Source organism: Quercus lobata, chromosome 5 (assembly GCF_001633185.2).
Source record: "Quercus lobata isolate SW786 chromosome 5, ValleyOak3.0 Primary Assembly, whole genome shotgun sequence".
Taxonomy (NCBI): Eukaryota; Viridiplantae; Streptophyta; class Magnoliopsida; order Fagales; family Fagaceae; genus Quercus; species Quercus lobata.
The window spans coordinates 18,770,588-18,783,254 of record NC_044908.1 but is presented as its reverse complement, the minus strand read 5'-3'; the positions used below and the strand labels follow the sequence as shown (position 1 = coordinate 18,783,254).

Genomic DNA, 12,667 nt, shown 5'->3' with positions numbered 1-12,667 from the left:
GTACTTCCAGCTTTTCAAACAATCAAAATAGTTAAAAATGCTCCATAAATTTTCCTTTATTTCTTATATGAGTTAGTTAATTGATTTTCTTAGCAAAAAGCCATATAACTACATTATATGATTGTTTATAGTTAAGAAATAGGTACACGTGAAATGAATTCTTGTTTTTATGTTCTTTGTTTTCGCTTTCGCTTTCCAACAAATTTCTTGAAAAAAGGACGTGTTCTTATGTCCACTCCTTTTAAGCAATTATGAGTTGGAACATTTTATAGTTTCTAGCAAGAGAAGAACTTGTCATAAAGAAGCAACTAGCCCTTCTATTTTTTTGTTATAAAAATTGTATAGTTGAGAAAGGGTAATGACAATGGTTTTTTAGGCCAAAAATATTGCTCGACATAATTAAAGTATCTGTAATCCTAGAAGTGAAACTAGAATGCCCCTTTAGTAACATCCAAAAAAAAAAAATTCTTATACATTAATTCTCTCATTCTTTCTTCTTGTTCCTTAAGCAGGTTGAGTTGGGAACTGTGATGTGTTTGGATAAAACATCCCATGCAAGAGAGACTGGTAAATGCTCCTTTAAAAAAAAAAAAAAAAATTCCTACCTTTTGTTACCATCCATAATTTCCTAATTCTGGAATGGCTTAATAAAAGGTGGACAAGAGAAGATTGGACCAAGTAAAGAAAAAAAAATCCAAATTTGTCATCAGAATGAGCAAAAAATATAGGTATTGAAGCCATATAACTCTTGCCTTTGATATGGGTACCTCAATTCTAATTTTCCTACAGGTAACTATTTATTCTTCTCTTTCCATGATGTTGCTGCATTTTCTTTTTGCTCCATAGTTACTAACAATGATTTCCAACCTATTAAGGGTCGTGGAATACTTTGCCCTCATTCTGGCCAGACATCATGCAAAATGTTGCGTTCCCTTGGGCCTCAGACATTGTGAGTAAATTTATAACTACAAAGCTCTGTTATCATTTTAAAGATGCAGCAAAAACAATCTTGACTTCAAATGCTAGTGTTCTGTAGGGGCTAGTCTATTTGGTGACACATAAAAAGCAACCGAGGTAATTGGCCAGCAAAATCTTTATGTAATCTCTTATCCATATTTTTGAATGCTCGTAACTATTACATTAAAAATATATATATTGACTTTTTAATCAATGTCATATGCTTGTTTCTTGTCTCAAGGCTAAAGTGTTCTGTGGCATGCATGGGAAGCAACCACCAGGTAGAAGAAGATATTACAAACATCTTGGAACAACATCCCAACTGGAAGAGTGTGGGCATGGGAGGTAACGATCAGATACTGCTTTTATGAAACCAACATTAATGGAAGTGAATAAGAGTTTCTTGTTGGCTTATTACGATTTCTTTGCTGAAGGAGATTTTTACTTTCCTTTTTTGTTTTGGTTCATTTCTTTTATGATACAGGTAATCACAGAATTCAGGAAATCTTTATGTTCTTTTTCTCCCTCCTCTTTTGGTTGAGGCAAAGTAAAATTGCTTATGACTCTTCTTGCCTTTCTGCTCCTCTCTGTCATACTGTTCTAGTGTTGATGTATCACATATTCATTTATGAGGGTTTTCAGGTTTCTAATACAATCAAGAACTAGATACTCATGTTTCATAAATTCAATTCACTTTTTTTTCTTAACTAGTTGTCAATTATTCCTATTAGATTGCCCCAAATCATTGCATTGAATAATTGCTGCATCTTCTCACCATTGATTAGAACTAAATTTCAACATGTTATCGCTATCAGAATTTTTTATGTACAAGACTAAGTAATTGTAAATAGCACTGAAACCACACCGTAACAAGAGTTCAAGGCTACCTTTCTTTTGGGCCAATGTCTGCTTGGCTACTATTAGTTGCTTAGCTTTTATCTGATTAGCATTCTGAAGCACTATAGTTCACCTTGATATCTTTTACTAATGAAAAGAAATTTCTTTAAAATTGGTCTGCAAGCCTATATTGATTACTTTCTCAATAAATTATAATGAGTTGGAAGATTGTTTAGTTTCTAAGCATAAAATTAAGATTAGTTGAAAAGCCAATTGGACATCAATATTTTGTATTATAAAATTTAAAGAAGAAAGGGGGCAATGAGGAATGATAAAGAGACCAAAACAATACATAGTTTGTTAGACACCATTTTGGTGGCTATGATTTTAGAATTTGCACTTGAATGCACAGTTAGTACTACAATGGCAACAACAAAAACAAGAACAATTCAAAGGCTTAGAATGCACAATTATAAATACAAAATAATTTATGTGGCAATCTTTAAAGATGATGTTTTTTTTCCGATAAGTAAGAAAGATGTTTATTAAAAAAAACTTCTTTATGCAAAGTAGCACAAAGCAAAAGAAAGATTACAAAAAAGGAAAGAAAAGCAGAAACATAAAGGAAAAACTAATTACAAAGAAAAAGAGAGCTAAGGAACAACAAGAGAGAATCACTAGATGTTATTATTTTTCTTTTATTTATAATTCATTTTGTCTTATTTATTACGCAAGGTGAACTTGAAACAATGTTCGTCATGGAAGAAAATCTTGTGCCAGAGGGAAACGTCCTGCAAAAGGTTAAATTTTTTTGTAGCACCATAATCTGGACATCACATGGCTTAGTAACCATTCAGGCCCAGGGAATATACTAAATATATATTGTTTGCCACAGATAACTTTATTATTTCATTTTCATAGTTATCATTAACTTGGCAACTCCAGTTTATATGTTCAGTGGTTATTGATCTATGCATTCCAACCAGTTGCACTTGCTTGGAGTAAATGGAACTTGAAGAGGGACTCTATGATCTACGTGGTAATGAAATTCGGGTTGGCGTGAATATTGGCTTTCTTGTTGCAGAGGTAAAATTGGATTCATTTTGTGATCCCTTATTCTGAGAGGCGTGGGCTATGCAATGGAACATTAATAAGTTGCTGTGAAAATGATAATTTACAAATGTGTAACTTGCATAAAAGACTATCCTTCTCTGTAGGAAACTAAAAGGTGTGCATTCAAAGATATTGTGGCTGGACCCCCATAAAACATTGATAATGGAACTCCGGTAATCATATGTTTTGTTTAACCTGTGCATTGTGAGTCTGATCTTATCTCCTGATGCATTTAATTTAATCTCAAAATTATCTCAAGCTGGTTATTAATCCTGATTTAGGTTACAGAGTCTTTTGGTTCTGACACTCACATCGATGAGGCCTAACATGCTGTATTGATGCCCATGTTTGAAGTTGTAAGCATTGAGAAGGATTTGCACGCTGCAGTGGTGAGCTTTACCTTTATCTTATAACTAGAAGTTCCTAGTTCATGACTGTTTGTATTGATGGTCCAAAAGATTGGCTTCCAGTCTTGTGCTTTGTAGCCTTAACATGCTCTGATTTCTCTCATTCGATAAGCTTACCTTGATAATTTGATTTTTGTTCCCTTGAATTCAGCATATTTTGAGAAAGGGACTTGATGGGGCATTTTGTCATATAAATTTGCAAGCAATGTTATCCTGTGTATTTGTGGCTAGAGAATTCAAGGTAGTGAGGGATATATTGAAAGCTTTTTTCATTGATCAATGTCGTTTTTGTAATCCTTTTACAACCATGCACTAAATTTAAAATTATTAATTTCCTCTTACAGTCTGAGTGTCCACAAATTTTACAGTTAGCCACTTATTTGCATATACGTGAAATTGAAGGCCATTAAGTACAGGCTATGGTATTGTGTATCTCATTCAACATATAGGTAACCATTTATCCTTATTCTTCTTTATCATCTTACCTTTTTCATATTATCTAAGAACTTAAACAATAAAATCTGTAATTATAATTTCCATTTTTCTTATTATAACCAACACATTGCTCAATATCATTATACTATGTTATTGTGGGGGATTAAGAGGACTAGTTGATATCTTTTTTTCCAATGGTTATGCTCAACTCCAGCCAGATTAAAATTCTTCCTTTTCTGCCATTGGGAATGGCATAATTTTCTGAATCTTGCACGTTTTGTATACTTACACCAAGTACTTGTGATTTTCTTTTGGTGTCAAATCCACTAAAATTTTCATAGCAATGATGGCCTTACATCCAATGTTGGGAAAATTTATCATGATGTTCAATATGGTTTTCAAAACATTTAATTGTGAAAGCACCTGATCGATTGTTCAATTGAGTTTACAAGTGTTTTAACATTGGAATCATTCTCATATTCTTTACGCTTTGACAAAATTTGGAGTGGAGAATTTCATCAAAATTCACTTCTGGTTCACACTTTCACAAGAATGATTTTATAGTCACATAATCCACCAATACCATAACCTACAAATCAAAGGGTGATTAAGAGGATTTACCATTATTGTGAATTAATAAAAATATGATCTTGGTATTAAAGCTGAGGTTTTTATGGAGTCGTCTAAATACCCCTTTAGTTTGGAGATTTTTGTTTATGGGCTTTGCTTACGAGTATTTTTAACAATTTTTCCTCTTCTTACATCTTTGGCTGTGCAGTCTTGAACATTTGGTGAAGCTCATTTTAAATTGGGAGTAATTAATAAGCAACGATTTACCTCAGAAAGCCATTTCTTACATTCGGGTACGAGTACAGTTGATTGATAAAGCTCTACACAGTAAAATGATAGAGCTCCAAATGGCAGAATGGAAAGTCTCTATGCTTGATTTGTAGACACAACTCCATTGATTGATGAAGCTCCAAATGGCAGAATGGAAAGTCTCTATGCTTGTTTTAACAATATTTTATAGGCGCATCAATGTAGCATGTCATGGAGTTAAAGAAACAATATTGTGAAGCAGTGGCACACCACACACCAAGAAATTTATGACCTGTGAACTCAGTTTTTCAATTTCGAGCCTAGAATTTGCATCTAACATTTACGTGTAAATCCAGATTTTTGAACCTTTTGTGTGCTGTGACTTGCGTATAGCCATGAAGCTTTTGAGAGTATGCGTTTTTTTTTTTCCATCATCCTCCTTTGACATGCATGTGGTGCTACTCATGGAAATTTTTTTGTAAAGTTGCTTTTCATCTGGATTGTTGGTGGTGTCCAATATGATTGTGGTTTTACTGCGGTGAACTATTTGATGTTCAGCCCCTCGTGCTATGATTGGAAATCAAGTAGGAGATCAAATGAAATTAGCTTTGGTATTTGGTGGGCGATCAATTCCAAGTAAAACTGGAACATCACAAACCTCAGATGCTATCAGCTACAATGTATGTTTTAGATGCCATCAGCTACAATGCATGTTTTAGGTGCCTTATACTTGAGATTATAGAAGTGAGATTGCTATATACTTCTATCTGTAACTATCTTCTCAAAGTAATAAATCTGTGTAACATTTTCTTCTACAATAATAAGTCATTGAACAATGCTGGATATTCAAGGTGGGGTGACTTGCCAGTATTATTGAGCATAACAGTCACATTTGATATCTGTCTTGTTAACACAAAATAGTCTTGCATCGAACCTACTTTCATTATAAGAATGTCTTTATTACTTCATTTAAGTTCCTACAAATGCAATTCCAGATTTGTACATAAAGATTTATGAAGGCTAACTTTTGAGCGTGTTAGGCTCTGTACCATCTATTTGTTCACTTATTAGGCAGTTTGCAATTACGTGCATGATAAAGCCACAACCATATTATATTGTTAAAAGGTCAACACGACATTATATTATAGTCCTATTCATTTTTTTGATTCCACAAACCGTAAGCTTGCTGGACCATGTTGATTACTTTACTGGACTATTTTATGATTTTTTATTTTTTATTTTAAAAGGACTATGTTAATGTTATGACTTTTATGGCATAATTTAATAGATGTGAAGGTAATGGAATTAGCCAAAGTCTAAAATTTTAAATTCTATTATACACGCATACAAACATATAATATTATATAACTTAGATTGACTCTCATATTTTGATATTCAATAACTTGTTCATAAATATACTATTATGTTTGAATTTGAATTATTTAATAGTTAAACATTAACTTAAACTTGAGCTTAACTTCTTTAATAAGTTAACAAAACGTTTTTTTTTTTTTTTTTATAGTTATAATTACATTCTCCTTTCTTGAAGTTTGGAAAAATGACACTTCACTCCAAATTTGAAGGGAAAAAACATTTTTCCTTTTACATTTGTTTGTCCAAATTTTATTAAATTAATATTAAAAAATTGTGTACTAATGTGGTGCTTAAGGGTAGGTTTCCAAAATTATCCTCAATTTCAAAATTAAAAACCCTTATTTTTAAATTTTAAATTAAAGCGTAATTTAAAATATTAAGTAATAAATTTTGTTTTTTTTTTTCCTTTTTTTTTTTCTCAACGAGTTATAGAGAAATTTGTAGTTGCAATCTTTTTTTTTCTTAATGAGTTACAGAGAGATTTGTCATTGCAAATGTTTTGGTACTTGATAAATTTTGTACTTTTATTCTAAATTTATAAAGAGATTCTTAAAGAAATTTGAAATATTTTGTTATTAATATAAATAAAAGGGAAAAGTATTAATTTCTTCAAACCTTAAGGCTCAAAGAAGGGGAGTGTTATTGCTTTTTTTTTCCTTTTTTTTTCTTAAGTCACACTCAAGTTATAAACCAATCCACGAATCAGTATATTCCATCCCCCTCCCTACCCCACTCCAATTTGTTTTGTTCTAACTTAGAGAAATAGAAAAGGAAATGAGTCCATGCCTCTCAATGTTATTCAAAAAAATAAAACAAAGGTTTGAATTTGCTCTTTTGCTACTGTCATTGGATCAATCTATTTTTCCATACAATTTGCAATTCAATAATGTTTTTTATTTTTCCTCAAGGGAAAAACACTAAAACAAAAACATGGTAGAAACTATGAAGATCTTTGACTTTGAGGTGGGTTGTTGTGCTTATGGCCTAGAAGAGCCCCACCAATTTAGGGACCATTAAAACAAGTACAAAATGTCAATTTTGCTAATAGATCAACAACAATATATATATATATATATATATATATATATTTATATATATATATATATATTGTTGTTGATCTGTTAGCAAAATTGACATTCTGTGTGTATATATATATATATATTTTTTTTTTTCAGTTGAGCAAAAATTTTAAACTCCATCTGATAATTTTATTGGATATTAAAAAAAAGAAAAAAAGAATGAAAAACCAAATTTAATTTTCTGTTTTCATTTATATAATAAAACAAATGTTTCTTGTTTAACTTCCTAAATTTCTTTATCCTATCCCTTCTCTAGTGATAAATGGAAGGAAATTTTTTAAAAAATAAATAAATAAATAAATAGCGATTAAATTGGTCAGCCATTAATTTTTAGGTACAAAGGCCATCTAAAATTAACCCACCAAATTATCTAGTTCATTTTTTTATTGGCTTAACCTCTATATCTTTTTTTTTTTTTTTTTTGATAGGAAACCTCTATATCTTTCTTTTCTTCTCAACTTGGAATCAGAATCTTCTCTATCTGTCTATAACCAAATTCCCACGATTTCTATGTACCAATATTTATATATTATATATCTCTCTCCAGCACACCTGCATTCTGTACTTCATATTAATCATGACATGTAAGACAAGAGTCTGTGGCCAGTGTTTGTTAATACTATCATAACAACGACCCAAGATTTGTGTTCACACCCAACTGTCTTTTTCAATCAAACCTATGAAACAGGCCTAAATAAACAAACAAACTCTCGATAGAAACAGAAACCAAAGACAACATCAAAACGTTACTGTTCTGTTGTTCCACCCTGGTTCAATGCCTTTTGTAACGGTCTCTTTTTGGTAAACCCTCTCTCTCTCTCTCTATCTATCTAGAATCAGCATAAACTGACAGGGGTCTTCCTTATTTTTTGTTTTTATTGGATTAAGTTTTGCTAGTTTGAAATGGGTTTTATATATGTTCTTGTTTCTTGGTATGTATAATCTATTTCTTTTGTCTATTATTAGCATAAGCTAAAATTAGTTCTTAAATTTGATGTATATATTTCTTTCTTATCCTATTTGGGTCAAACCTGTTTTTAATTGTTTTTATTGGATTATTTTGGTGTTGATTGGAAATGGATGGTAGAGATGTTGTTGTTGCTGCTGGTATGCATAATCTTTTTATTTATCTGTGATTAGCATGAACTGAAATTAGTTGTGTGTAAATTTTATTTTTTGTTTTTATCCTTTTTGGGTCTAACTTGTGATTGGTTTTAAGGAATCTTTCTAATTTTGGTCCTTGAATTTAACATAAACTAGTAAGGTTTTTTACTAAATTTGATATTTCGTATTCATTAATGGTTTAGTAATATGGGTCACATGGATTTTCTTGATTTGGGTATGTGGACTAATCTGACATAGGTCTTATGGTTTTGTTTTGAGCATTTAGATGGATGATGATGAAGAAGAGGACCTGTGATCTCTGTGTTTGTGTGGGGATTCATGAATTTAGCTACAGGTAGAGGTTTTTGAATGATGATGGTGAAAGAGCAGAGGGATATAAAACCTCTTTTATTGAAGTTTGGAGTGGCTTTAGCCATCTCTTTTGCTGGATTTCTCTACTCTCGCCTCAGAACGAAAAGGATCAAACCCTCACCTCCGCCCCCCTCGCCACGCTCTTTGGGTTTGCATTTTTTCCTTATATCAAATCTTTTTATTGTAGATTTATCTGGTCCTAGTTTCAAGTCCATGTTTTGATTATATTGTGCATCTTACTAGATCATGGGAATGAAGTTAATTTAAAAGGTGGAAGAGCTTGGCCTAAAGATGATCTTCTTGGCGTAAAAACAACATCCATTTCCTCCAATACCGTTTCTGTTGCAGCTGAATATGTAAGTTAGTAACTTAGTTGGATCTTAAATCCCATTCAAACAAGAAGAGTGTTTTAATCTTATATGTAATGAATTCAACTTTTTAATAGTGAAAATCATTATATACAGGTGGAGTGAATGTTGATTAATTTTAATTGATTTCTTATGTTTTTAATATTGTTTGATTGGTGGAGAATCTGTTGATAAAGCCGAGTATTTTTTTTTTTTTTTCACAAAATGGACACATTGAATGATTTTTTCAAGTATGTTCTGTGAAATAATTTACCAAATTGAACTCTATTTTCTGTGTTTATGAAACTGGAAAATGAAAGATCTAAACTTGTAGATCTATTTCCTCTCACTTTCTCTTCTATTCTGTGCAATCAAGCATTATAACATTGATGTGTGGATTATTTATGAAGTAATCATAGAGATTGTTGCAAATTGTAATGTGCTTGTTGAGAGATCAAGGAGAAAATAGAAGTGGTAATTTGAAGATTGCTGATGCAGTGACAAACTTAAATATTCCTTGTTTTTATCTCTGTCTCTTGATTTCCCTGCAATGACAGGGATTATTCTTTGATAGATTTGTATTTACTGTAAAATCTATTAGTTATGAGTCAATTCGGGGAATTAAATGACTTCATCTGCTAAATTTGCCAAATTTGCTGTAAATATTGGCTGTTCAAATGACTGGGAATGAGTGGACAACAGTCCCATTGGTAATAGTTTTCAGAGAACCAAACAAATGGATAATTAAAATTATGTTAGATTTTATTTTGCTGAATTAAAATTTAATATGATCTCTATTCATTAGGATGAGACATTCATACCGAAGGTCTGTGTTGACTCCATAGCTGGATTCTCTCCCAGCAGTAAAAGTAGTGGAGATAAAGAAGAGCTCCTCTTGCCAGAGTTTAATGATCTTGTGAATGAACTTGACTTTGCAGCTGCAAAGGCTGGCTTTTCTCCAAAGACTGATGTTGAAACACCCAGGTCAAATATAGATGCTTCAAAAGCCTTTAGAAGTACTGAAAATGATGAATATGAGCAAGAGATCTGGCACCTGAGGAACATGGTCAGAGTGCTTCGGGAGAGGGAGAGAAATCTTGAACTCGAATTGCTTGAGTATTATGGCCTTAAAGAGCAAGAAACTGCTTGCATGGAGCTCCAAAATCGATTGAAGATAAACAATATGGAGGCTAAGCTATTTACTCTCAAGATTAATTCCTTAAAGGCGGATAACCAGAGGCTAGAGGCACAATTGGCTGAACATGGGAAGGTGGTGGCTGACCTTGAGGCTGCAAGAGCAAAGATTAAACTGCTCAAGAAGAAACTTAGGTCTGAAGCTGAACAGAACAAGGAGCAGATCTTAGCCCTTCAACAAAGAGTTTTGAAGTTGCAAGACCATGAATACAAGGATGCTCCAGGTGATCCGAATATTCAATTAAAGTTGCATAGGCTAAAGGATCTGGAGGTTGAGGTTGAAGAGTTAAAAAAGTCTAATTTGAGATTGCAGAAAGAAAATACTGAATTGAGTCGGAGGTTGGAATCTACGCAAGTCCTTGCAAATTCTGTTTTAGAAGATCCAGAGGTATTAGTTCATTTTTAGTAAATCCCTTGTTCTACTTCTTCTCTTCTGCTTCCTCTTTTTTTTTTTTGGGTTAATTAATTAATTTATTTTAAATTATTATTTATAATTATTATTTTACATTTCACTATATGTGTATTCTTGCAGGCGGAAGCACTTAGGGTGGAGAGTGAGCACTTGAGACGCAAAAATGAGGATCTTGAAAAGGAAATTGAGCAACTTGAAACAGATCGATGCTCTGATGCTGAGGAATTAGTCTATCTGAAGTGGATAAATGCTTGCTTACGATATGAGCTTCGAAATTTTCAGCCTCCTGATGGTAAATCAGTGGCAAGGGACCTGAGCAAAACATTAAGCCCCAAATCTGAGGAGAAAGCCAAGCAGTTAATACTTGAATATGCACATTCTGAAGGGATGGGAGAAAAAGGGATCAGCATTATAGATTTTGATTATGACCAATGGTCAACTTCTCAAACTTCTGCTCTTACAGACTCTGGAGAGTTTGATGATTTTTCTGTAGATAATTCATCTGCAACCAAAACCAACAGCTCAAGCAAGCCAAAATATTTCCACAAACTTAGAAGAATACTTCTTCATGGATATTTATCATCAGAAAAGTCTGGATCTTTAGAAGATGCTGATTCCTCAAGAAGTTCAGGTATTTCAACAGGAATGTATGCTGACACTGTGGGGCATAGGAATAAATTCAAAAGTCTTCAGGGTTCATCTAGACTCTCTTTTGATCTCAACAGATTCAAGAGTAAAGAAGAAAACTTCAAGGATATAGATGGTGCCGAAAGAAATAGTGATGTGGGATCCTCTTATTCGTACAAGAGATTTGTTTTGGGTAGGGAGGGTTCTGATTTGGCTCTAAAAAGCACACTTGATCATCACTCAGATGACACCGAGAAGTATGAGTTGATGAAATATGCAGAAGTTTTAAAGGACTCTCTGCCTCAGGGTGGAAAACCCAGTGTTCATAGAAGAGCATCATCCTATAGTTCCTGTTAACAGATTGCCATTTGTATACTTAACCTAAAATATCACCGTTTGACAATAGTAGCTGCACCTTTTCCACACTTTTTCAACTGTTTATACATAGGCAATAAAACATAGTGAAGGAATTTACTACACAATGGGAAGGTACCATATCCTTTTGCTTAGAAACCAGTCAGAAGCTTAATTTTTCCGTTTGAGAATGCATGTTTGATGACTGACAAGTGTTCATGTAGAAGCTTAGTTCTATGTATGAAAACGAAGTTTTCTACTTTTTGTAGCTGAAATTCGTAGATGAATGGTTAATCTTTTCGTTTTCCTTCTTGTCCTTCTTTTCAACATTTTGTCAGCAATTGCTTAATATTTAATTGAAGTTTTGTCAAAACTCGCTAGTATTTGATTCCTATTGATCTCCTCTCTTCTAGCAAGGGTGCTTCAAGATTGTCAAGCTAATATTATCTTTCAATCTTAAGACATATTTTGTTCATTATCCAAGTTATTTCTCTATCTAAAGACAGACAAACCCATTTGGTCTGACAAATTAAAAGAACAATGACAATGAGTAACTTTGGTTTTCTTGGTTTTACTGTGGTAAGTACACGTGGTGAAATCCATATCTAATTAGTTTCATCCCCATTGTTACTATTGAATTATCATAAAATTAAGCTTCACTTCAAGACCATAGTTCATAGTTCATACAATTTCCAAGTACCGGATTTCTATTCCCCTTTCCACATCAATTCCACTGCTATTGGGGCCTGAGGGTAAGAGATACCAACTCGATCTTGCTACATCAGTAATGGGCTTCATTGATGGTTGGGTCCACACAGTCATTTGTAGGCTCAGTAGGTGAAATTCTACTATAGACTTATTCACCCAATTGCCAAAATGCAACCACAATTTTTTGTTAGAAACTACTTTTGCAGAATAAAGAAAGCATATGAAATAAATGATGTGTTTATGAGGTACTGGTTTATTGTATTGTATCACCACAAAGCATATATTTTTCTTGTTCTTATTATGCATCAGGGATGATATTAAAGCCAATGTTTACTCTTTGCAACAAATGAACTTTCTCGGTGTGGGTCATATTTATGTTGTGTTGCATCACGTCTTCATATTCTGACCCAAAATGGCTTTACTTTAAAACCACCTTAGCTTTTTCTATAAATTGGCGCTCACCAAATTCGTCCCACAGTACCACAGGTTACTTTTTCCTAAACTAGGCAACTTTTTTTCTTAACCCGA

General features: G+C 32.8%; 2 protein-coding genes across 10 annotated transcripts in view; both read left to right on the top strand.

Annotated features, from left to right (window-relative positions):
- LOC115989551 (putative disease resistance protein RGA3) overlaps positions 1-5,210 on the top strand; it is a 105,518-nt gene extending 100,308 nt beyond the window's left edge. For 5 of the 6 annotated variants that reach the window (XR_004091992.1, XR_004091994.1, XR_004091993.1 and 2 more), the window contains 11 exons: positions 513-567; positions 655-789; positions 876-949; positions 1,037-1,074; positions 1,199-1,302; positions 2,781-2,880; positions 3,012-3,080; positions 3,189-3,296; positions 3,466-3,555; positions 3,659-3,763; positions 4,528-5,210. The gene's annotated coding sequence lies outside the window, so the exon portion shown is untranslated. The remainder of the gene's footprint in view (positions 1-512; positions 568-654; positions 790-875; positions 950-1,036; positions 1,075-1,198; positions 1,303-2,780; positions 2,881-3,011; positions 3,081-3,188; positions 3,297-3,465; positions 3,556-3,658; positions 3,764-4,527) is intronic. The other variant, XM_031113277.1, reaches the window with a different exon arrangement.
- Positions 5,211-7,603: 2,393 nt separating this feature from the next.
- On the top strand, positions 7,604-11,690 carry LOC115992390 (protein CHUP1, chloroplastic-like). Of its 4 annotated transcripts, none has more exons than XM_031116573.1 (5): positions 7,604-7,822; positions 8,412-8,645; positions 8,741-8,853; positions 9,650-10,426; positions 10,571-11,690. In XM_031116573.1, exons 2-5 carry the CDS (start codon positions 8,495-8,497, stop codon positions 11,432-11,434), a joined length of 1,905 nt encoding a protein of 634 aa, XP_030972433.1. In that variant the 5' UTR covers positions 7,604-7,822; positions 8,412-8,494; the 3' UTR covers positions 11,435-11,690. The 4 variants fall into 4 exon arrangements, with proteins under 4 accessions (XP_030972433.1, XP_030972436.1, XP_030972434.1 ...); XM_031116576.1 differs by having other exon boundaries at positions 8,405-8,645; XM_031116574.1 differs by having other exon boundaries at positions 8,384-8,645.
- Positions 11,691-12,667: the final 977 nt, after the last annotated feature.

Excerpts from the sequence above, each read along its gene's own strand:
- LOC115992390 (XM_031116573.1), top strand. The coding sequence starts at position 8,495 with ATGATGATGGTGAAAGAGCAGAGGGATATAAAACCTCTTTTATTGAAG. Across the intron at positions 8,646-8,740 it reads CCCCTCGCCACGCTCTTTGG|ATCATGGGAATGAAGTTAAT; the intron begins GTTTGCATTTTT and ends GCATCTTACTAG. Across the intron at positions 8,854-9,649 it reads TTTCTGTTGCAGCTGAATAT|GATGAGACATTCATACCGAA; the intron begins GTAAGTTAGTAA and ends TCTATTCATTAG.